A 26,280-nucleotide genomic window follows, 5' to 3' on the forward strand; every position below is an offset into this window, starting at 1 on the left:
GAGCCTGGGATATATGGTTCACTGGAGTCAGCTCTTTGGGAGACAAAGAAGAACAGAGGAGAAGGGGATGGGAAATGATCATAACAATGGTTCTTTGAAGAGAAAAGAGGCTGAGAGGCAACATTTTTTTTGATAGACTAATATATTTATTAAAAGACTTCATGAAATCTACTTCTTTGTGTGTTTCATAGCTAGGTGGGTAAAATCTTGTCTTTCTCTGTTAGCAGGACCACAGAGTAGATGATTTCAGAGTTATTTTCAACTTGCAATTTTAGTATACCATAAAAATACTTCAGTTGTGCTCAAATGCGCTTTGCTGCAGTGGTTTTATGTGAAACATTCACATAATGAATCCAAAGTCTAGACTGTCTTGCTGAAAATATCTGTAGCATATATGGATTTAGAATTTAACATTTTGCTTCATAAGAAGCTTCAAAATTAATTTTGTGAGTATAAAATTATTTTTAACCTATAATATGCTTTCTGTAGAGGAAATAAAAGGTTTATAAAATTTAATATTCAACAGTAATTTTCTTTGTGGAAGACTTATGGTTGTATCTAAAATATGTAATAGATATATTCAGCGTTTCTACCTATTTCTCTTACTTACGTTAAGGTGATTAAAATGTACTCATAAGTTAGTTTCTTAAAGGTATTATTTCTTTGTACAAAGTCCAGACTTAAATATTGATGAACGTGTAGTACTTAAAAATCTAAATATTTTAATTATTTTTATAATTGCATTGTTTTTAATCTGAATTTGCTTCACATTTCGGGACAACCTAATTAAATTTAGTAGTTATTTTTAAGGAAAAAATATATCACTCATGAAGAACATCAACCTTACTTCTTGACATGAATACTGAGCTTGAATTAAACATGTCTGAAAGTTCGCATTTCCATTTAAAAGTTGAATTTTTTTATTGCAGACGTTTGGAACAGAACTCAATCAAAGTCATCCCTCCTGGAGCTTTCTCACCATATAAAAAGCTTAGAAGAATGTGAGTGAACCATATTCTACAATATATGTAATTTTAAAAATTATACAGGTCATGTGACTGTGCAAAGAAACCTAAGTATGAGTATGTAAATGTTTGACAGCTTAAATATTATGTGATGTGACTGTCTGATTACTAGTTTTGGAATAATATTTTAATCCTAATACCTAAACTATGTAATTGTTAAAGGTCTCTGTAATTTAGCAAATTGATTCACACAAATGTGAATGTTTATGGTCAATGTATTTTGCAAATGTTCAGGTGTTCTATTGTCAAAAATAAGACATGGCATCTTATATAGGAAAGTAGACAATGGTTATTTTTAAAAGTATAATTTCTTTTTTAAATTTAGGATCCTTCAGATGTTAAATGTTGCACATTTTGTACATGTATTGATAAGTACAAAACCAACATTTAAAAGCCATATGTAGCTTTTTCCACAGTAAATCTCACTGACATTCTATTGAATGTAACCTAACCCTGTTTCTGATCGTAGTGACCTGAGCAATAATCAGATCTCTGAACTTGCACCAGATGCTTTCCAAGGACTACGCTCTCTGAATTCACTGTAAGTATTCACTGTTTCACTGAAGAAAAACAGAAGCCACAGCAAAGAGTGGCTACATTTTTTAAATTGGGGTTTAAGAAATGCTCTCAGGTTTTCATTATGAATAATGAGTTATTAATAATGTTAATTATTATTCATCACTAGTGGATCCCATTATTTTTATGGAGGACTGCTACCCATCACTAAAATTAGCAAATTCTTAGAGGTGTATATTCTATGGTTTGATAATTTTGCTGTTGGGAGGGCAAGAATTAGATCCCTTTGTGACAATTCTTTTCTCTCTAAAAGAAAAAAAAATATTTATTTTGGAAAGCATATCGCTAGTGTCTGGGGACAGTATCATCTTCTTACAAGTGCTAGGCAAAGTCTTGCCGAGAACAGTTGAAGATGACCACTGAGAGGAAACCGTCGCTCCTTTTCATCACCTTAATACTTTCCTAAAAGAGTAAGCTTTAAATCTCTCAAAGAACAAAGATTTTAAAATATGACAGCTTTTTAATGTCAAGCGAACCTCAGAAAGATAGCTATGTAAATTAAAGAAGTTTGAAAGTAAATGTATAGAGGTTGTCATTAATATTACTTCACATTTGCAAAAAAATCTTCAAAAGTCCACCAAGTAACCTTTAGATCAGATTTTGTGAAAAATCTTCAAAAGTCCACCAAGTAACGTTTAGATTAGATTTTAAAATTTGAAAGTGGAAGTCAGCATGTTTTTATTTTTAAAGAGGTAATACTCAGAGAAGGGTTCTCATTGATGTTAATTCCTGCTGAAATCTTTCAGATTTCAGAGGTCAGGGGTAGCCAGTGAGAATGCCAGTATATACATGTGCGAGACCCAGATAAACCCCTGGAGTTTGTGGAACAACTTGCTGGCACTCTTTCCAAGGGAAGAACTGGATTAGAGTGCTCATCTGGGCACATGGGTGTTCAGATTGCTATGTTAGTCTGCCAAAAAAACTACGATTTTCATTAAAAAGGAAAATGGAAAACTGTTACTTAAATGGTAGTATCTGCTTGGGTTCACTTTTGCTTGTTTTTATCTTGGAAGGTTTTGACTAGAAGAAGCACAAGTTTAAAGGAACAATTGTTGGCAGAAAATATAGAGTGTAGTCATGTATCGCTCTCAGGCTGTACTGTCAGGTTCTAAACTAACTAAGTTCGAGGTAAAACTCAGATCACCTGGTCAGATTGTCCGTAAAGTACTATCAGTACCATCTTGAACAGTAGTACTATCCAGAGTAAACATTGACAACCTCCCCACCATACAGAAGGACAAAAGGCAAATCAGCATATCAGTTTATCAGTTCCTGATCCTCCACATCTTTGGTCTCAAAGATAACCGTTAAATGTCAAGAAGAAGAGAAATCAGTGGGAAATTCTTATTTATATCTGCTTGCTTGTAGAGTTTGATATTAAGCTCTTGCCTTAATAATGTTAATCGACATGTCTGTGTTTGTGAGAATTAAAAGAAAAGAAATTTAAAAGTAAATTATAAATAGAACAGCTTATTATAATTTGTTACTTCTCTCAATAAATTACATTATGTTCGTTGATCTACAGGGTTCCTGTAATTAATTATTATAAATTATGTAATAATCTATATAAACACTAAAATAATGTGTTGTCACTCCTTTTTCTATTTGCTAACACAGGTAAAATAACATGCTTGCTACATTGAGATCTAAGGCTTTGTGATGAGAGCACTCATGCAGACAGTTATTTTAGAAAGCCATAGAAAAGCTTTTATTTTTACTTGTGGATAAAGCAAACTGCAGTTGAGTCAGGGAGTTAAGTCACTGGGGTTTTTCCAGTTCACAGTGTAGCAATATGTGGAAGAATACAAACTGTTTGCCAAAACTGGAAAAGCTGCATAATATTGGAGAACAGATAAACTAGAAGATAATCAAATAACTGAGTTGTCTTAGAGAAAGCCCATGCATTATAACACATATCATTTTCCTGGTTAGATTAACTTTTTTCCCCTCCATAAAACACGTAACTACACATATTTACAATAACTCTTTTCTACATTGAACCACACTTAATAGGTTCAAAAGAAATGCATCGGGCCCTATTATGCATTAGGCCATAGTAGAGGCTCTGAGGATGCGGAATGACCAGAGTACAAAAATCCTTGTCTCATGGAAGAGACCAGTGATAAACTAGATAAATGGGCAAACGTCTAGTATACATAAAATTTACATATATTTATAGTATTACATCTATCTGTAGATGAAAATGCAATGAATAAAAATAAAGACAGAAAAAGAGATACGGAATGATGTGGCTGGGGGTAGGCTAAAACTTTAAATAGGATGATCAACAAAGACCTCCCAAAAAGGTGATACTGGGCAAAGATCTAAAGATTCCAGCTATGGAATTGAACTGTGCAGATAGTGCAGATATATAGAGGAAAGGCATTCAAGACAGAGGGAACAGTTAAATGCTAAGGACCTTCAGCATGAGTATGCCTGATGTTTCAAGATTTAGCAAAAAATATTATCATTGTGAGACTGGACGGAAGCGGATGCTTGAAACTGAAATAATGAAGAGAATGCAATTGTTGGTAACTTCAGGTCTGGGACGCTATAATTAGTGTGGGGAAGGAAAGCCAGTGAAAGCTAGGTTTTCCAGAAAAGAATTGTGCTGGAGATCCTGATAGTGACTGGGAGTTAAAATCTTCCAGAAGGGAGCAGAGTGCTTGGGAGTATGTAGTTTACTACAAAAACCATGCAAGTACAAGGCAACACCTCTTTTTATTTAAATAAAATTTTTACTTACAAGTTTCACTTACACCTGATATTTTGATACCATGCCTTTCTAGAACTGTACTCAAGAATATAGCCAGATTAACTTAATCACTACGTTTGCTAAAAAAATGAAAATATTTAAAGGTGATACGATGCCAAGTATCTCTACTGCATTTTACTTTAAAAATAAAAATTTTGGCTAGGCGTGGTGACTCATGCCTGTAATCCTAGCACTTCAGGAGGCCGAGGTAAGCAGAGCACTTGAAGTCAGGAGTTTGAGACCAGCCTGGCCAACATAGTGAAACCCTGTCTCTACTAAAAATACAAAAGTTAGCCAGATGTGATGGCAGATGCCTGTAATCCCAGCTACTTGGGAGGCTGAGGCACGAGAATTGCTTGAACCTGGGAGGCAGAGGTTGTAGTGAGCCAAGATTGCACCACTGCCTTTTAGCCTGGACAAGAGTGAGTCTCTGTCTCAGAAAAATAAATAAATAAATAAAGTTCAAGTTATTTAATCACCAAAATTGCATCTCTTAGAGACAAGTGGACTTGATTTACCTAATGTGCTTTAAGGCCTCTTTTACTATGAAATCCTATATCATATTTTTTATTAACATTACCATTTATTTTTATTATGTATTATATAAAATTGTAATGTTATATTAATATATTATTACATAGTATAATATGCAATAGATTATTAACAAAACATCTTTCAAAAGCAAACATTCACCGTGTCATTTTATCTTCAGGGATTTTAAAATTTCTTTCAATGTGACATCATTAAAATTTCTATAATATTTAGTAATAATTTCTTAAGAATTCAGCATACTAGTGTTTTTAGCATTGTCTATAAACAGTTTTTATTGTTTTCTATTTATTACTTGGAATCTTCCTTCTATATTAACAAAACATTTTAATAGTAGTCTCAGTGTAGCATACTGCTAAGCATATCACCTTTAGGACACTAGACGGCTGTGTTCAAATCCTGGCTCCAGTACTTTCTAATTAGAGGCTGAGCTAGTTATGTATTTCCCTGAGTATTAGTTCTTGCCTCTCTGAAATGAGGATAAAGTTACTTCCCTGCTGGCTTTGTTAAAGTATAGAGTAAACATCAAGAGATAATAGGTATGGCCATGGCAAATTCATCTCTTATTGCAAAGCAATTTGTGTGTTTCTGGATTTCAGTTATTCCAGAGAATCTTTCTATATGTCTAAGGTCCTCAATACATGATTTTTCTCTTTTCGCATTTTTTTCATTAGCCCTTTGTAAACTATTTTAATTCACTTACTCTAATTTCCTTTTTTCCTTAACTAGCTCCCAAATTCCACAGGGGTTCACAGTGAAACTATACTTAGGTTTCCAACAGCCTTTTCTTAAACTGCTGTTAACTCTCCTGCCTAGTATCTTGCATTTTACTACAGGTTTTCAATGAAAATTAAAAAGTAGCACCTCTGTTTTGTCTCCTGCTTTATCTTTACTGTACTCTTCTAAAATTACTTAGAGTTATAATTTTCAAATGTATACATTTGAAAAAAAAGGTATAACTTCCTTGACATTTTTTTGAATAATAAAGTCTCTACCCATGGCAACTTTTTCATGATAGTCATCTCATAGGTTGCTATTTGAGACATTTTTTTCTCTTCAGTAGGTGTTCTGTCTTCTGTCAGCTTTCAACAAGAGCAAGAGAGCTCAAAAACCGGTCATCAGCTATTGCTTCCTCTTACTGTCCTAATGCTGAAACTCACAAGGACTAAATTCTGTTTAACATTGTTGGCCTTCCTTATAGCAGCAGGTACAAGAACTGCCTTAAAATTTCCCTATTGTTCCAAAAGACTAGCATACAAAAATCTCCGTCGGACTATTTGTACGTTGTTGACATATAATATTTCATATGTATATACTGTCTATGTGATATGCTGAACATAAGTCATGTGTAAGAAACTGTAGAGAAGATACTCCATTGGTCATTCCTAGCATTTGGATGATATTATCCACATCCCTCATGTATTGATTTTCTTTTTAGCTGATTCCACTTTTGTCTTTCAATTTCTTTTAAAATTTCTTTTTCTCCTAACAGTGTAACACAAATTCTCACTGGCCTTCTCTTACTTTATATCTTTATGTGATGATATTTCTTTCCCTCATTTTTATAGATTTTGGCCCTGTTTTCCTTAGCTGTCATCCAGCTTCTCTATCCTGGTCTTTGGATTTTGTATATTTTAACTTATTTTCCTTGCTGTCGTTTTGATCTCATTGCTTTGTATAATACTGTGTCCAGCACTAGTCCTGCCAGACCTTTTTAGAGAAATGTCATTCCCATCATACTGAGTATTTCTTTATTATACTATTTTTATGGTTGATACTCCATATAGCAATAATACCTACGCGGATAGATTTCCTGCCTCCTAGTGTAATTTCATCCTTTTTTATCATTTACCCATTTCATCTCATTAACAATAGCATAAGGTACTTTGTAAAATGGTCTTAAAGAAAACAGAATGATTTCTTGGAAAAAAAATAACTCCGCAATATAAATATGATGCATCTCCTTGTTCTCCTTTCATGCTGTTTGGGCCAACCATCAAAGCAAAAGTCTCAAGTGGACAACCTGCTAAATCGTCCACCCCTTCATCCTTATGTGGGTCCTCCATGATTTATACATATCTTTGTTCCTTTCTAAATTGCAGTGGATTGAAAATATCAAACTCTTTGACTATTCAAAATTACTGTTTTGGATTGCCCTTTGAAGCCATACCTTCTTTATCTCAGGCCTATCAGTACCTGGGACATGGGCAGATGATAGACATTCAAAAATGACAGTTAGATTCAATTGAATTGAGTACCAAACTTAGAATCTGGCAAAGTTACTGGCACATAGTAAGTGCACAGTCTCTATTGTTGAATGATTTAATTGAGTGATTTGAATTGAATTAACCAAACTGGTGCCATCTTATCCACCTATTTGTGTTTCCTAATGCCCTCTCTTCTCTTAATCCTGACCACAAAATATACATTTATTCACGCTTTACTTTTTCAAATTCCCTTTCTATCATGTTCCTGACAATATAGAATCTTCTCTTTTGTTCTTTGATTTTAAAAATTGTTTCTTCTTTAACTGATTTGTCTTTCTAAAGAAATGTACATTTTCTACAAATGAAATTGTAATGTTCTATTTTATAGTTCTACCATGGAATCTAAAGAGACAAATGGAATATCTCTTTACACTATAATAGCACCCACCTTTATTTATTCCTTTGAATATTCCTTTGAAATTTTCTTCACATTTCATAATATACCTTACCTCTCTCTGATGTCTTGAAAGAGGAAACGCTTTTCTCTCACTTACTCATTTCTCTGTATTGTTATTTTCTTCCTTTTCAAAAAGAAATTATATACTGCTACCAAACATATCAATTATTTAGATTCTCATTTCAGCTTTTCCTTTATATGCTATGGCAGCCATTTGTTTATTTCCCAAGAGAATATGTCTCTGATCTTTGAAAATAATATATGCTTATTTAGAGATATATTAAAATACACAAACATATGTAGATGTAAATTCAGATCACCTCTAGATGGCAAATCATCTGCCATCTAAATATGTTTCCCTTTTATTTTATGTATATATGTATAATGTATATGTAAAATCAACATAATACTTTAATATGCCTCTTTTTTACTCAATGTTGTATCATGAGGACTTTTATGTCACTATATACTCTTCTATACTTGCTTTTTATCAATATGAAATGTATATTTAACCAATCCCCCATTTTAGGATTTGGGGACATTTTATTTGTGTGTATTTTTTTACTGTTACAAATGATGCCATGACTAACTTTTTGTACATAAAATATTGTGTTTGTCTGTGTTTTCTTAAATTTAACTCCCAAAAGTAGAACTATTAAGTTGTAATTTATATGCACATCTTTATGATTTTTACTATATGTTGCCAAAATGTCCCCTCAAAATATAATTTTTATCTTCTTCTGCACATAGTTGAGGTACCCTACTTTGGGGAACTAAAAGTATATGGACTTCATTGTACACCTGTTGTTTTCTGTTGTTGTTGTTGTTTTTGTTTTTTGGTTTTTGGTTGTTTTTTTTTTTTTTTTTGAAATGGAGTTTTGCTCTTGTTACCCAGGCTGGAGTGCAATGGCATGATCTTGCCTCACTGCAACCTCCGCCTCCCGGGTTCAAGTGATACTCCTGCCTCAGCCTCCCGAGTAGCTGGGACTACAGATGTGTGCCACCACACCTGGCTAATTTTGTATTTTTAGTAGAGATGGGGTTTTTCCATGTTGGTCAGGCTGGTCTCGAACTCCTGACCTCAGGTGATCCGCCCACCTCAGCCTCCCAAAGTGCTGGAATTACAGGCGTGAGCCACCACGCCTGGCTTGTACACCTATTGTTAATAGCTGACACAATGAGTCAGCCATTCCATTTATTTGCTGTTGACATCCCCTCACATCAATCACCCTTTTTGTTGATTTATTTCTTAATTTGTTTTTCTTCTAATTTATCATTTTACTGATCAATCCAGTGTTAGAAGCTCCCTATGCTAAAAACTGTGCCAGGCTCCCGGGATACTGACATGATTAAGTCATGTTCCTTACCCTTGGTGGCTGCACTTAGTGTCTAGTCAGAACCGGATACCATGAGGATTCATTTTAGTTTATACATTTTGGGGAGAATATAAATTTCAAAAATTCTCCCAAGTTCATATTCACAATTGCTGTCTTCAGAGATTGTCATTTCTCAAGCATACACATTATATGTTTCAAAGAAAAGCTTTACCTTTATTCAGGTTTCTTCTACTGTTTACCAGTATCGTGAGTCCCAACTCATCCCATATTAAAGCTGTATTAAAGGGTGCAATGGATTCTACACTTAACATTCTTCTTTGTTATATATAGTATGCTCGCTCTTATTAAATATGAACTGTGTATGCATGTGTGTAGAAAAACAACTTAAAAGGAAACATTTCTATGAAAGGACAATGCAAGTGGAAATTATGTATATATACAATCTTTATTTTTCTGTTTTCCAAATGTTCTGCAATAAGCATATATCTGATCTGTAATCAGGCAAAAGACATTTGTGAATGAAGTTTGTTTAGTCAGCTGTAACTTTTATGATGTATCGAGTGCCTACTAACTTCCTCTATGCCTGAGTAAATATATATTAGATAAATTTGTTATGCAGGTTTGGTGTCTAATTTTTTTCATTTAAAACATTTTTTTCAGTGTCCTCTATGGAAATAAAATCACAGAACTCCCCAAAAGTTTATTTGAAGGACTGTTTTCCTTACAACTCCTGTAAGTATTTGATTGTTTTGGATCTCTCGAGCCTAATTACATATATTAGTCACTTTGTTATCTCATATTTTTATGGAGGCTTTGGAAAAATTAGATTCGAAATAATATAGTTTAACAAACTAGAAAAGATTAGTTAACATTTGTGGTTATTTACTTGAAGGTACAACTTTTTGGAATAGTCCCCAAACCATTTTTTCTACACTATCATGAATGGATACATTCTGGCTGCTCTATGTCCAAAGCTTCTATAATGCCTGTCCTTGTGAAACATCTCTGTTTTAATATAACCAGTAGTTGAAACTGAGACGGATACGGTGATATACTCATGAACGTTTGTCCAAAGATTCTGCAGGAGCCACCATAGTGCTGCAATAACTCCCTCAAACACAGATGGTGTGCGGTGAGCTATAACACACAATCGTCCTCAGACTAACCTTTTGAGAGAGAATTATTTGTAAATCAAAGACCACTCTGATTAGACAATAGATACTACTCATTTGTCTCGAAAGAAATATTTACCATAAATATTTACTAAAAGGAGATGTGACACCATGTGTTTTGATGCATGCCCATATGAAAAGTAAAGTTGGGAAAAATGCAAATATTAAAACTGGTAGTGGTTAATCATCAAATTCTATTCATATCATCAAACATAGAATACCTCATTTGGGGCACACACTGGCCTAGATGCTTTAGATACAAAGATAATTGTGTTGTAATTTTTTTCTTAGTAAATATCCTTTAAAATTCTTATATATATAGAATGTTATTTCCTCTCTGGAGTGTATTCATTTCTTGGCATTTATTTGGTAACTATTTATTCCTAATCCCACCATCTTCCCAAATGTAGATCTTTTTCTTGAATTGATAAACTTATTTTCTTAATTACATACTATTATATATGTCTTAAAAGTTTTCACCATTATGCAGAAATGTATTTTACACCCCAGCACACACACACACACAAACAAATGTACATTACACCCCAGCACACACACACACAAACAAATGAAGCAAAATGTTAATGAAACAATAATGAACCTTATTATGTGAAGTGCTTTCCTTTCTGTTCACCCCTGCCCCAATTCTCTCTATTTTCTCAATGCCACATAAACCAGTAAATTTATTTTACAATAGACCAATAAGCCATCATAAATACTGATTTTGTTACTTTATTTGGGTTTCAAGTTTTTTAAACTTTACATTTCCGTTATTAAATATTATTTCTAATTTGACAAAATTATGCTGTTTACAGTCTAGATGTCTGTACACATTGTAGATATAGCTTGATGCTGTAATCAAGTATTGCCTACTTGTGACTCACCTCTCTGCCATTCTCCACATTTCCCTAGAATTACTCTCCATGCCAATTATTCACAATCACTCTTACTATCACTGTCCTGTCTACTACTTTTATGTAAAATGTCACCTACTTTTTCTTTCCATGCACATTTATTGGTGGTTGATGTGACACATAAGATAACAAAATATGGAGCGCTATATAGATAAACCTTACTTCTAAAGCCATCTTTATAAAGTTTCATCTCTACATTAAGGCTCATTCTAATGTCTGCCAGAGGGGAAAATGGCATGACTATGTATTTACAGCTAGCTGAGAACTTGGTCAAGTTAAGTGTCTTAGTTTTGGTTGGTTAGATATTAGAGAGAAAAGGCAGGTAAATAAAAGAAACAAAACAAGTTGTTGCTTAATGTTTATTTTACTACTCCTTGGGCCACACTGAGTTAAAGTGAGTACAAACTGCATAGACGCAAGATGATGCAAAACAGCATCTTTCAGTTTCTTCAGGCGCCACACAATTTATTGTCCTTGTTTGCTCTCTAACTGTTTTATTCAGTTAGATGATTAATTAAAGAACAGATCAGCATTACTTGTGTTGTGGCCCAGGGAGGAGAGGTATGGGGTTAATCAACCCCTGTCACCCACCATTTCTTGAGGGCTTTTAAGAAGGTATTGGATATACCAGAGGGAAGATGAAAACTTCAGTTCCTGATGGGGAATCAAAGAGCACAGCCAAGTGAGTCACTATGAGAAAGTCATCACTTTGCACCTTGCTTATGTAGCCCCTTAAAAAAATCAAGTAAAATAGAAATATCCCATGTTAATAGAGAGATTGTTTTATCGCCAAAGGAGAAAATACTTTGTAGTATATTAGATAATGAGTCATACTCAAACTACATGACACATATTTTTTGAGCTGTTACATATTTGTTAAAAGTTCTAACTATCAAAGCACTGGACTAAATATGGCTAGATAGAGCTTGATGCTGTATCCTAGTATTGCGTATCGTTTCTCCCACTTAAGCCAGGAATTTAAAAAAAAAATTTCTCCATCCCTGTGGAGAAAAATATTCTTTCTCTCCTTATATAATAACAAGCTTCGGACCATCGCCAAGGGAACCTGTTCACCTCTTCGGGCCATTCAAACTATGTATGTATACATGATTTGGATCACGTTGATGACACTGTTTCCAAAGGCATTTGGCCCAGAACCCCTTTATTTGTGACTACCATCTCAAGGGGCTAACGGAGTATCTCCATACCAATCCAATTGAGACCAGTGGTGCCTATTGGGGATGGAGAAAAAATATTTTTTTAGAAAAATAGTCCTGCCTGAAGTGGGAGAAACTGTCATTGGACAAATAAGCAGGTCTGCATAAAACAGATGACGAGACTGCATAGCATGGAATAATACTTTGAAGAACCCAGAGGGAGGAGGCCTTTGTTGCGTGGAAGTTTCATTCGGAAGGTGGTTGAGGAAAGTGGAGAGCAGAGAACATGCTGAAGAATAAGCCTAAGCTCACACAGTCACATCTGCAAGAATGATGTTTGCCAAAGTAGTTCCACAGAATATTGATGTAATACATGGGGAAAAAAGGAGTTTGTGGAATTATGTTAAAAAGTTAAACAGGTATTTGTGAGACTTGAGCCCCTATAGTAGAGTCATGTATCATGTGACTCTCCAAGAGGATTGTTAAGTATTCATTCAACAAATGATATTTATTGAGCTCCCAGTATGTGCTGGGCAGTTGGGAAAGAAAGGGAAATGAAATGAATGAGACATATAGATGATCCACTGTGGGGATGGCGGGACATATAGATGACAGCAGTAACATAATAAGTTGTGCAAAGCAGAACAAATATATATACTTTAGAAAACAGAAAAAGTAGATCAAAGTAAAAGGAATTGAGAGTGCTAGGGGTTGAGAAGGAAGCAAAGATAGCCTCATGTATTAAGGAGAGGGGTCCAGGAAGCTGGATTGAGAAGGCAATATTAGAGCAGGCTTGACATCTGGGAGACTAACATTTCAGACAGAGAATAGGAGAGTTTGGTATGTTTAAGAAAGAGCAAGGCGATCAGTGATTGGAGCGGAAACAACTAGGAGGAGAGAACTGGGAGATTGCAGCGTTCTGAAGAGTGGGCTACAGGTCAGGCTGTTGTGATGACTTAGGCTTCTGCTCAGAGCCAATTGGGAGCTGTCGCATGGTTCTGAGAAAGGGGTGACATGACCTATTCTGTGTTTAGAAGGATCACACCAGCTGCTGTTTTAAGAATAGCCTAAGGCTGGGCACGGTGGCTCATGCCTGTAATCCCAGTACTTTGGGAGGCCGGGAGGTCAGGAGGCCAAGGTGGGTGGATCATCTAAGGTCAGGAGTTCGAGACCATCCTAGCCAACGTGGTGAAACCCGTCTCTATCAAAAATACAAAAATTAGCTGGGTGTGGTGGCATGTGCCTGTAATCCCTGCTACTCGCGAGGCTGAGGCAGGGATTCAAGTAGTTCAAGGGGAATTGCTTGAACCTGGGAGGCAGAGGTTGCAGTGAGCTAAGATTGTGCCACTGCACTCCAGCCTCAGCGAAAAGAGCAAAACTACATCTCAGAAAAAAAAAAAGAAAAGAGAATAGCCTGAACTACTTTTCCACAGTGTCTTGAGGGATTAATAATGTTTGAGGGCATTTTTTTATGGTGTCCTTGCTAGTGGAGGCTGGGTCTCACCCACCTTTGTGTACTGTTTCACCTTTACATCTTCTAGAGGAAATGGTTAATAATTTGTATTGAATACATGTATGAGTACCACTAGATTTAGGTTCATTTGATCACATGACTTTTGCTTTATATGGTAAAACCCCACTCTCCAGTCTCTAATTCCTAAATTACTAAAATTAAAATATTAGTGTTGATATTAAAGGAAATATATTTCTTGATTGGGTTTTCTTTAAAAGGACAAACTCTTGCAGGTGAGTTAATGAGATGCTACACTTTAATTCTGCAACTATTTAATCAAACAGATTATTGAATGCGAACAAGATAAACTGCCTTCGGGTAGATGCTTTTCAGGATCTCCACAACTTGAACCTTCTCTCCCTATATGACAACAAGCTTCAGACCATCGCCAAGGGGACCTTTTCACCTCTTCGGGCCATTCAAACTATGTATGTATACATGATTTGGATCACATTTGATGACATTGTTTCCACTCTGAATGTAAGAGTTGAGTCCATTGCAAATCATCTATAAAATGGTTCTGTATGTGTTTCCAAAGGCATTTGGCCCAGAACCCCTTTATTTGTGACTGCCATCTCAAGTGGCTAGCGGATTATCTCCATACCAACCCGATTGAGACCAGTGGTGCCCGTTGCACCAGCCCCCGCCGCCTGGCAAACAAAAGAATTGGACAGATCAAAAGCAAGAAATTCCGTTGTTCAGGTAATTTCTTTACATGTTATTTCCCCTGTGACCAAAAACAATGGTTACGTGAGACCTAAGGAAAGCAGCTGGCCTTTGGCTGATTAATGAACATTGTAGAATTATATTTCTTTTTCTTCTGCCCATGAATAATAAAATAAAGAGAACTGTAGGCACAATTCAAATAATACTTCTATTTGTAACATTTTTAATACTACATACAGCAGAAGAAATAGGCTGTTGACCAAGTTGAAAAGATGCCTAGATACTCCATACACCTTTCCAAAATTCAAACTTAATAAGAGCCTTTTAGCTAATTCAGAGCATCTTTAAAGTATGTTAAGTCTCTTGTTTATTGTATCATTCTCTCTTGACCAACCTCAAGTAATTAACTGTTTTTATTTCTTCAGAAAGTGAATTAAGTATTGGTTACATGATTTGTTTGGGCTCCGAAGTATTGTGGGGAGCCGGGAGGGACTCCAGATTCCTGGCTTCTTACTCTGAATGCACTTTCTCAGTTTGCATTCTCCTATTTTGCATACAACTGTGAGGATACGTTTTTTCCAAAAGCTATTTTTTAAAACATTTTGAGAATATTGCATTTATTTGTAAAAAGCTAAATATAAATGCATTGTATTGATATCAAATGGAAGGCTTCCATCATCCAAATTTACTATTTGCTTTAATCTAATATTTCTCTTTTTTTATGATAGAATTAATTATATGTGTTTTTGGTAGTATGCTACCTAACTATTCCAGGCATATTTCACATTCAGCAGTTAATTTCATACTAAAAAGCTAATAGAAGAACCAAGCTGGTTATTGTCCATAATTATAGATGCATTTACTACTCAGTGTACATTATTGTACTTCAGTCACCTCTGTGAATATACATTTTTCACTTAATTGTAGTAACTTTAGTCCATTCTTAATCTAATATAACTCATATCTCTGCTTGCTGACATTCAGGTGCATCTTCTATTTTTTTTCTCTTTTTTTATTTAGCTAAAGAACAGTATTTCATTCCAGGTAGGTTTTGCTCGGTAGTAGGACTAACTGCAGACACCCTTTCCTCACCTTATAAAATATAGCTTCTAAAACTGAATGCATGCCTCTGAAAGTACAGTGGATACTCTATATATAGATTGACTTATGCATATATCACTTGTAGCTGTTTCCTGAAAACCTGACCTTTGCATGCAGCTTCTGATGTTAAACATATTAAAATCCACCTTTTTCTCTCTTTTACTTTGATGCATTATCTAAAGTTTCTCACAGTAGCTAAAATGTTTGAAGCTGTGGCTTTCTACTTAAATCATTTTCTTTCCTTCCATTGTATATTTTTTATATATATCTTCCAATCTGTTTTTAAAATATAGCTTATTGAGCTGGTTTTAAAGACAGAAACCTTTCTGATGTCAAAGAGCTAGTTCTACATGAAAGTAGTTACAGACACACAGAATTTCATTTTCAATCATGAGACTTTACTTTTTTATAGATTCTTATATTTAAAAACTGTACTTACTGCTTTACTTTTGCTTCACTGTTTATAGAAAAACAGCAGCTTCCTGCTGATTTATATGCAGTTGTTTCTTGTTTATGACTTTACATTCTTTTATATCCAGAATTAAAATATAACTCCATAAAAAGAATATTGATGTCTGACGTGAAAGCATCAGAAGTTCATGGACACAAAATGCCTTGAACAGTTTAGGCAGATGGATAAAATGTTTCTAAGAAAAGTAATCACAATGTTTTACTACTTCAATGGTAACACTACCAAGACTAATGATTCTAGAACTAGCTCTTTAAAATATGTTTCTTTACTTATTTTTCCTTGCCTGCCAATTGTGTAAAATGCCTCTTGACTTGTTCGTTTTAAACCATTATATGTTAAGTATTGATTGGCCACATTCACCATCTCTTGGGTATATTCTAGACCATAATATATTTTAAGAGCTATAGATTAAAGGATATTTCTACAGCGTTAGTGTGCAGTATTAGTCTACCTTTCCTTAATTGCTTAAGAAGAACTCTCAGTTTAGTCTCTATTGTAAGGAGATATTTGTTGCTTGCCATATTGAATTACAATTTGGATAATTTTATGAATTTAGTAGATTTGGTTATATTCCTTATTTTGAGCTTGAACGATCGATAGTATTATATATATTATACTGACTGCATAAAAGTAAACATGTTGAAAAGAACAGTTGATTGGCCTTCATTGACAATGTTTAATATTAATCACTTTACCCAATTAAGTGGAAAGTAATCTGATAGCTATTATTTAACCAGAAAAAAGCTATATTCTAAGCACCAGACTACCTATAGAATAAAACATTAATATGATTTAAATCCTAAAATTATGGCAGTAATGTAACTGGTACCAAATTATTCCAACTATTTCACTTAAATATACTTTATTAATAACTGATAAGTTTAATATTTTCAACTCACTAAATAAAGAACAAAAGTCAGGTTGTTTTCCTATATTCTGATATAGTTTTTCTCTGTTACAGATAGCAGCCAAAATAGGATTTGGAAATTATCTTTTATATCAAATAATTTTATTACAAATAATAATTGTAAAAGTCAGGACTCAAAAGGATCATTTGGGCCTCCTCCCCTTTTTTCCCAAAACTTTTAATTAAAATTTGAGCCTACCTAAAGAGCCACCATGAAATAAGCATTATTGCTGTTGTGTCGAATGCAGATTATTTGAATTGTAAGATATCCAGTGTATCTGTCCCTTAGACTTTGTGACCTTTTATTTTATTTTGGAGTGCAGCTTAAATCATAAGACAACAGATCCTCAATAAATATCATGACATTAAGTGCCAAATGTAATGAAACTGTTATATTCACTGTTGTAAGCTTATGAGATTCTGATTCCGTTTCCACTAAACATTATTCATAAGTTGAAAAGTTCATTAAAAACTGTACATCACAATATAAGGATTAATCTAAATGTTCTAATGATTGCCCTTGAGAATCTCCATGATTAGTTTTTCATTCACTTTTATATGTGTACCTGCCTACTACCCTTTTATATGGCACTCTACATATTACAGTGATAAAAGAAAATCTGTCTTGCAGAGAGTTCATCTTTTAAAGGATTCGAGCACTTAATTTGTACTATACATCTTTTATTACATTGGTTTTCTAGTGAGACCACCATACTTCAAAATATTATGTTACAAAGCATGACGATTCCCATCACATCATACTATTTTTTCAATAATTGCCATAATAAAGAAAGAAGGAAGAGAGAGCTTAGTTTTATAGATATGTATATTAATCTTAATTGAGATTACTCTTTCTTTCCTTCTTGGTGATTTTTACTTTTGCAGGAATTCACCATTTTGGCTGTAAGTAAAAGTGTCTGATCTGAAACTTAATACCCTCCCTTTTCAATCCTGATATACCTTCTTCTAGTCTTGGTCTTTTGCACCTTTTTTTTCAAGAAGAAACCACAGATCTTTTGAGCTTCTCTGTTGCCCTTGTAGCTCACCTTCAACTTCTTCCTGGTTGTTGTTCCCGAAAGCTGTCGTTTCCATTCTGCAGTTCTGAGGAATGGTGGAGGCACCTTTTCCGTATAGCCCCTTCTTTGTGTTTCCAGGAAATCTTCGGTAGTAATACTCTTACTATGGTCATAAACATTCTGCGGGAAGAATGCATGTCATGTAAACAGTATTACATTTCCAGAACGTCTGTAGCTTTTCTCCTCCTTCCCTCCATTTTCCTCTTGGTCTTACCTTTGGCCTAGTGGTTGGTGTAGTGATAATGTAGCGAGATTTTCTGTTGTGCTTGATCTAACCATGTGGTTGCGAGGTATGAGTAAAACATGGTTCCGTCAAGCACCATGGAACGTCACGCAGCTTTCTACAGCATGACAAGCTGCTGAGGCTTAAATCAGGATTTACCTGTCTCTTTCTACAAATTAAAATGAAAAAAGAGGGCTTTTTAGGCATTTCTGAGATTATGTGAGAGGGAGAGAATAGTAAAAAGTCCATAGAAAATTTGAAAGCCTGAGTACATCTATTTGCCTTGAAAGCCCTAATTTACGATGATATATAGGATCATGTTTATTACTTGATATATTTTCAATTCTTGACTCAGAGAAAAAAATAAACTTTTTAACAATGAATATCCATTGTGTGACTAGCTGTGAAATAGGCTAGAATGGCTCAGAATTGGATCAGCAGAAAGTACAGCTGTGAAAAGCTCAACTTTATTAATGTTTTCCTGTCATGTGAATCTGGTCACTCTTTTTTCCAGAAAATTCCAAGCCTTTCTTTTAACCTTCCTCCTGACATCCATTGACCAAAATTCCCCAAGTTGTCTCCCTGCTACATAATCTATAGTTACCTTACTTTTTTCTTCCTACAAGCTAACAAATATTCTAACCTTTAGACTCAGTGTCTTTTTTCTGGTTTGAATTCTCAATAGGTACAGAAGATTATCGATCAAAATTAAGTGGAGACTGCTTTGCGGATTTGGCTTGCCCCGAAAAGTGTCGCTGTGAAGGAACCACAGTAGACTGTTCTAATCAAAAACTCAACAAGATCCCGGACCACATTCCCCAGTACACGGCAGAGCTGTAAGTTCATCCCCCAACAAAATTCTGGTTGGGGTGGAGGGAATGAAAGCATTAAAGCAGAGGAATTTTTGTCTTGACATTTTTAGTATTAAGTTGCATTAATTTTAATTAATATGGATTTCATTGGCATAACTCTTCTTTGTACAAGAATATATTAGAGGCTACGTTTGTTTATCTTTCTAGCCAACCATACAATTAAGTACAGAAATTAATTTATCTCTCAAAATTCAGTAAGCTCTTAATACTAATACCAATAGTGTTCATTTGATGCTTATTTATTGGGTATTGTTTATTCCCAAACCGTTTTCTAAATACTTAGTTTTTTAATGTATTTAATCCTTACAGCAACTAAGTAAAGTAGTTTGAGAGCCTCCATTTTCAATCTCTGTTAACTATCAATATATTCAAAGAGTCTATCTTACCTAATTTACTACTTCATTGGCTTATGGGTAGAAAGATTCAGTGATTATCAAGTATTAAAGTAGAAAGGATAGTTTTTTCTGAACAATGCAAGAGAAGCTGAAAAGGCAGACTATGATGGCATTTACACTTACAACCTTACCATAGGACCTTGCACATACTAGGTACTAAAATATGTTTGTTGGAGCATTTATAGATTCTATGCCCATGCATGGTTTGCTTTTACTGACTTTATCTATAAAAAGAGGACCTTTAATGTTAGTGTTCTAACAATTCAAGAAAAAAACTAGCAAAACTTCCTCATTCTCTAAATATCTTACCCATGTTTATGTGTGGCACCATCTGGTATTTGTCATCTGTTGCTTTGCAAAGTTCGTTGTCTGTTTGTTGGTATATAATCCTTCTGTCTTTAACTAGATTATAGCTCCTTGATCACAGGGATTGTGTGTTATTGTTTATCTCCCACTGTGCCTATACTCATGCCTGTACTTAATTAACATTTAGCAATTTGAATAACTAAAAATAAAATATTCCTTTCAAAGCATCGACAGAAATCAACTATCTTGTAGTTATAGTGATTTTTTTTTTTAACTCCTGTTAGGTGGTAAAGCTATTTCACAACTCCAAGAATTTTAGAAATGCATGGAGACCATGCAATCAAGGCCCTGAACTTTACTTTTTATAGTCATATAGGAATTTATGCTTATGACCTATAATATTACAAACAAGTGATATCTTCCAGCACAATAGCACTTTTTTTTCTTTGAGACAGCATCTCACTCTCTCACCCAAGCATGAGTGTAGTGGCACAATCACAGCTCCCTGCAGCCTTGGCCTCCTGGGCCCAAGGGATCCTCCTACCTCAACCTTCCACCCCCATACCCCCAAGATGCGGGGACCTCAGGCATGCACCACCACACACAGCTAATTTTTGTACTTTTTTGTAGAGATGGGATTTTGCCATGATGCCCAGGTTGGTCTCAAACTCCTGAACTCAAGCAGTCCTCTTACCTCTGCCTCCCAAAGTGCCAGGGTTACAGGCATGAGACACTGCACCAGGTCTAGCACTTTAAATAATTTTGTTTGTCATGGAAAAATTATAGTAGAAAGTAGCCTCCAATTTAGACTTTGGCAAATGTGTGTAATGTAAGAGATTTATAATTTTTAAAATTATACAATAAAATCAGTACTGAGAAGAAAATATTTGCAAATCATGTATCTAATGAGACACATATTCATAATATATAAAAAAAAAACCCTTATAATTCAGATTAAAATGTACATTACTCAGTTAAAGAATGGTCAAATTATTCATATTGGTGTTTCTTCAAATAACATATACAAATGTCCAATAAACACATGAAAACTGTTACTAGGGAAATTCCAATCAAAACCACAATGAGATATCAATTTAGACCCCCTGGAATGGCTATGAAAAATACAAAAAGGGAGAGTAACATAGTGGAAGAAATTGGATCTTCATACGTCGCTGGTCTGAATGTAAAATCTTTTTTGCTATTTCTCAAAGAGTTAATCACAAATTTACCATGTGATCCAGTAATGCCACTCCTAAGTATATGTCCAAAAAATGAAAACACATATCCAGACAGAAACTTGCACACCATGTTCATAGCAGCATTACTTATAGCCATCGAAGAATGGAAGCAACACAACTGTCTCCTAATTGATAAATGGATAAACAAATGTGTCGTGCCTATGTAATGAAATATCATTCATTCTTAAAAATTAATGAAGCTCTGACATATGCTACCACAGGAATAAAACATTATACAAAGCAAAAGAAGCCAGACAGAAAAGGCTACATCTTATATGATTCCATTTATACAAAATGCCCAGAATAGGAACATCAATAAAAACAAAAAGTAACCTGGTGGTTGCCAAGGACTGTGGGAAAATAGCCACCTGGAGTGACTGGTAATAAGTATGGGATTTCTTTTGGGGATAATAAAAATGTTCTGGAATTAGATAGCAAAGATGATTGCACAATTCTGAGAATGTACTAAAAACCACTGAATTGTACACTTTAAAAGGGTAAATGTTCTGACATGTGAATTGCATTCTAATAAAGCTGTAATTTTTTTCCAATTGTGAAGCAAACAGGGAAAAAATGGTCTAAAATCCTTTTTAGTGGGGACAGTATTGGAAAATATTGGAGAAAATTTGCTCTAGAGATTACGGGGAGCTGGTTTTGAGCTTTGGTTTTCCTTACTGTGCGCTTCCTAACATATTTTATTTTGATAATTAAAATTTGAATAAAATGAGAAGAAAAATCAATATGTTCCACAAATCTTCTGTGATATATGTACTTCCTTTTATTTTCATGGTATGATTAAATGATGTTAGAATTCATTTTGAGAAATCAATTTTAATCCTTTCCCAACTATTAGTAATAAAACTTCTCTGTTCCTTTTTTCTCCAGGCGTCTGAATAATAATGAATTTACTGTATTGGAAGCCACAGGAATCTTTAAGAAACTTCCTCAATTACGTAAAATGTAAGTCATTTGTTAGCTATTTTTAAAATTTTCTTAATGTTTTGTTGTGTTCGTTTTATGTACGTTTCTTAGAAAATTAGAAAATACTAAAAATCCAGGGAAATTTCCCTGTGGTGACTACCTGTGACATGAATTTAGGGTAATCTCTGCAAGAAACTTTTCTGTATGTTCAACAGTGTCAACCACATTTTCTGTAGCAGAGCCTAAGCATCTTACTTTAACTCAGACAGCTGGTCTGTTTTGTGGCCACAGCAGGAATCCAGCAATCTAAGCACATTAAAATGCATTCAGTAATGTTTTGTAACTTCCTTTACTATTCCCCAAACCATGCTGTTATTTCTTTTTCAGCACTTTCATGTCAACTATTGGACTTTTTGCTTCATTAAATTTTCATTAGAAGATAGTCAAAATTAATGATTGGTAAACTGGCTTGATAGCTCATCTGTGTTACTACATGTCCACAACTCATACTTTAAAATAAGTTCATAAGCTCAGCGGTTTCAGAAACACTCAGTGGGTAACTCCATGCCCCTGGGGAGGTGTGGGGGACTGACAGGATATAGGTCAATGCTATGGGACCAGTGGAGCACCCTTCACACATGCAGAAACATCAGCAGGAGGAAAGAAGCATTGGCTCCCTTTGGCCCTGTGTCCACATATGTAACTGGCCGTTAGTATCACGGACTGTAAGTTACAGAACAGACTACTTGAGTGTTGACATCCATATTAGGCTACCTCCCAAATGGTTTCTGATATCTTACTTGCCCTACTTTTTCACTGTTATGAAATGCACTTTCTTTTTAGCTATAAGATGATTTCCAATGCCAAAAGTATTTATTAAGAAGCTACTGTGTGTGATTCTATGAGAAAAATTAAAATATGAATAAAAATGATCCTTGTCTGGGGGACACTCCTGGTCAGTGAGAAAGAGAAAGAAAAAGCCAATAGACAGTTGATCTCAACTAGATACTCTTGTTTTCTGGCAAGCATTGTAGTAGTTGATATCGTATATAATACTGACAGTTAAGTTGGTTGTTTCAACGCATTATTACATGAAAAGTTTTACTGGGAATAAACCCACATTAAAATACATTTCTGATGCTATCTGTAAAACACTAACAAATTTTAGCCTATCTATCTCTCTACCCAGTTGCCTTCTTTTAGTTATTAATTCATTGGACAATTTTAATCAGGGATATTTCTTTGAAAAGTTTCTTGTTAGGTTTTGTAGATGGCCTAAAGATTTGTGTAACCCAATACCTGACCTCAAGAATTTTATATTCCTGGGGACCCTTGGAGGGTTTAACATGGGTCAGGCTGGCTTTTTCTTTTTTTTACCATAGACATTCCCTCTTAGTATGATTGTCCCTTTGTCTTTATGGAGTAGGGAAGTGGAATCTTTTCAGAGCCCTGGCAGTGCTGGGCAGTGAAAAGTTTGAAGACTTGGATCATTAGAAGAAAGTGATCTAATACGTTTCAATGCCCTCATTATTAGAAATTATTTATAATCTTTGTTCCAACAATTTTTATTTAGAAACTTTAGCAACAATAAGATCACAGATATTGAGGAGGGAGCATTTGAAGGAGCATCTGGTGTAAATGAAATACTTCTCACAAGTAATCGTTTGGAAAATGTGCGGCATAAGATGTTCAAGGGATTGGAAAGCCTCAAAACTTTGTAAGTATTCGTACTTGCATCGCAGTTCTTCTACCAAAGGATTGCAATTCGTTGTTCATTATAATCCTGGCAGAGAGAAACACCTCCTACTTTTACCAACCCCACTCCCACTATCTCTTTCACATTTTCTCTGTTACACACACACACACACACACACACATTGTGAATGCAAATGGTCCCTTACCCCGATATTCCTGTCTTTGGTGCGTTGATAGCAAATGATCAGGGGTCTTCCTCATGGCTGCTGTCTCCTCTGCAAAATAGATCATTCTTGCTCCAGTGCTTATATGGATCTGACTACGCTGTCCTGCCTAAAAATAGTCATTTTGTTTCCTTGTCTTCAAATACCTCTCTATACTATACTCTCTCTTGGCCCAGTGACTCTAGCTTTCAAATCTTCTCAAATCTTTGCAGTAGAATAATTCTGACAGTTTATCTGGAGACTACTGTTTTTTGCTCCTGCAACATCTTAGTGTAAAAGAAAGACTGGCTGGTGATATATCTTTCACCATTTTTTTCAAACAAAACATGCTAAGAGTTATGTCTACTTGCTCAGGGGTAGGGAGTTTGGGGGGGAAAATTATATGTTTCCAAAAGGTTGTTGTCCAAGAAAGATGGGGATTAGATTGAGATATTTCAATCAAAAGTATGTACAACACTTTTGTATTACTTGAATTTTCCACGCTGCCTACACACACATATATACACACATATTTATTTTATCTATGAGGTATATAATTATGTTTGACAAAGTGGGAGCCTAAAAATTGGAAAAGAGACAAACCAAACTCTGAAGCCTTTAGAAGACAGAAAGTAAAATATTTGTAACTAAGAAGCAGTCCTTGGTGATTGTAGTGGGGAATCTGTCTCCCCCAAACCCACAACCCTGCCCTGTGAGCCTGTGAGAGCCATGTACCACCAGTGGGCTGGTGGCTGAGTCCATTGTCTGCTCTTTATCAGATATGGAGGGAGAAGGGCATTCCCACAGCCAGCAAGATGTATTTATAGCATCTCAAATTCAAATCCCACCCCAAAAGTCCTCCCTGCAAGTAAAAGCAGAAGTGTGCTCCTTGAGTTTTGCAGGAATAGCCTGAAACCTGACCACCCAGCAGGACCAGTCTGGGACCTGCTGACCCATCACGAGGGCTAACTTGATGCCCCTTCAAAAGGATAGGCAAATATTCACTCAGCCTTACAATGAAAGAGATACTGAGGAATGTGTAGGAAGAGGATGGAAAAGAAACAACAGGTGGCTGCATCTAACCTTTTCCAGAGTTGTCTCAGGTAAAATACGAATATTACAACAAGCAGAAGGCTCCCTTTCAGACAGCAGTTGAAAGACTGCTTCTTGTTACTGGAAACTTCTGGCAGGGAAGTACCTTGGAGCGGGAGGAAGACAGTGGGCTGGAACTCCACCTTTAGACATCCGTTCAGGCTGCCATAATGTACTTCCACAGACTGGGGAGCTTACACAACAGGAAGTTATTTTCTCACCATTTTGGAGGCTAGAAGCTCAAGAGGGAGGTGCTGACAGGGTGGGTTTCTGGTGAGGCCTTGCTTCTTGGCTTGTAGATGGTCACCTTCTCACAATTTCTTCACATGGCCTTTCTTCTGTCTGATCACAGGGAGAGAGAGCTGCCTGGTATCATTTTCTTCTTAGAAGGATGGCAGACCTTCAGAATGGGGCCCCACTCTTATAATTTCACTCAACCTTAATCACCTCCCTGAAGTCCCTCTCTCCAAAGGTAGTCATACATATGTTCTGATAAATGTGTCATTAGCAATGTTGCCTTTGTGCAAACATCCTAGAGTGGACAGTGGACTTACAAAAGCCTCAATAGTAGAGCCTACTACACGGCTAGTCTATATGGCACAGCCTGTTGCTCCTAGGCTACAAACCTGTGCAGCATGTTACCATACTGAATAGTGTAGGCAGTTGTTACTAACACAACAGAAAGTATTTGTGTATCTAAACATACATAAACATAGAAAAGTACAGTAAAAATATGGTACAAAATATTTAAAATACTACACCTATATAGGGCACTTAAGAAGAACAGAGCTTGCAGGACTGGAAGTTTCTCTGGGTGAGTGGTGAGTGAGCTTGAGGGCAAAGAACATTACTGTATACTAATATAGGCCTTATAGACACTATACACTTAGGCATCACTAAATTTTTTTTAATGTATTTCTTCAGTAATAAACTTTTTTACTTTATGAACTTTTTAATGTTTTAACTTTTTTAACTCTTTTTTGTATATGTGTGTGTGTATATATATATATTTATTTATTTATTTATTTATTGCACTTTAGGTTCTGGCGTATATGTGCAGAAAATGCAGCATTGTTGCATAGGTTCATACATGGCAATATGGTTTGCTGCATCCATCTCCCCATCACCTATATCTGGTATTTCTCTCCATGTTATCCCTCCCCAACCTCCCTAACCCCCGCTGTCCCTCCCATGTTCCCTGCCAACAGACCCCAGTGTGTGATGCTTCCTTCCTTATATCTATGTGTTCTCATTGTTCAACACCTGCCTATGAGTGAGAACATGGGGTGTTTGATTTTCTGTTCTTTTATCAGTTTGCTGAGAATGATGATTTCCAGATTCATCCAAGTCCCTACAAAGGACACAAACTCATTGTTTTTTATGGTTGCATAGTATTCCATGGTGTATATGTGCCACATTTTCCTTGACCAGTCTATCATCAATGGGCATTC

The 26,280-nt window shown here is 35.3% G+C and overlaps 1 protein-coding gene across 2 annotated transcripts in view; it reads left to right on the forward strand.

The window, feature by feature from the left end:
- SLIT2 (slit guidance ligand 2) overlaps positions 1-26,280 on the forward strand; it is a 376,642-nt gene that overhangs the window by 260,138 nt on the left and 90,224 nt on the right. The window contains exons 10-18 of one of the 2 annotated variants that reach the window (XM_012472405.3): positions 930-1,001; positions 1,495-1,566; positions 9,567-9,638; positions 13,947-14,090; positions 14,201-14,364; positions 15,349-15,372; positions 18,793-18,943; positions 21,804-21,878; positions 23,413-23,556. In XM_012472405.3, the coding sequence (XP_012327828.2) occupies positions 930-1,001; positions 1,495-1,566; positions 9,567-9,638; positions 13,947-14,090; positions 14,201-14,364; positions 15,349-15,372; positions 18,793-18,943; positions 21,804-21,878; positions 23,413-23,556 (918 nt within the window). The remainder of the gene's footprint in view (positions 1-929; positions 1,002-1,494; positions 1,567-9,566; positions 9,639-13,946; positions 14,091-14,200; positions 14,365-15,348; positions 15,373-18,792; positions 18,944-21,803; positions 21,879-23,412; positions 23,557-26,280) is intronic. The other variant, XM_012472408.3, reaches the window with a different exon arrangement.

The sequence above is a fragment of the Aotus nancymaae genome, unplaced genomic scaffold, assembly GCF_030222135.1.
Source record: "Aotus nancymaae isolate 86718 unplaced genomic scaffold, 86718_ANA_hifiasm-v0.15.2.pri h1tg000006l, whole genome shotgun sequence".
NCBI classification, from domain to species: Eukaryota; Metazoa; Chordata; class Mammalia; order Primates; family Aotidae; genus Aotus; species Aotus nancymaae.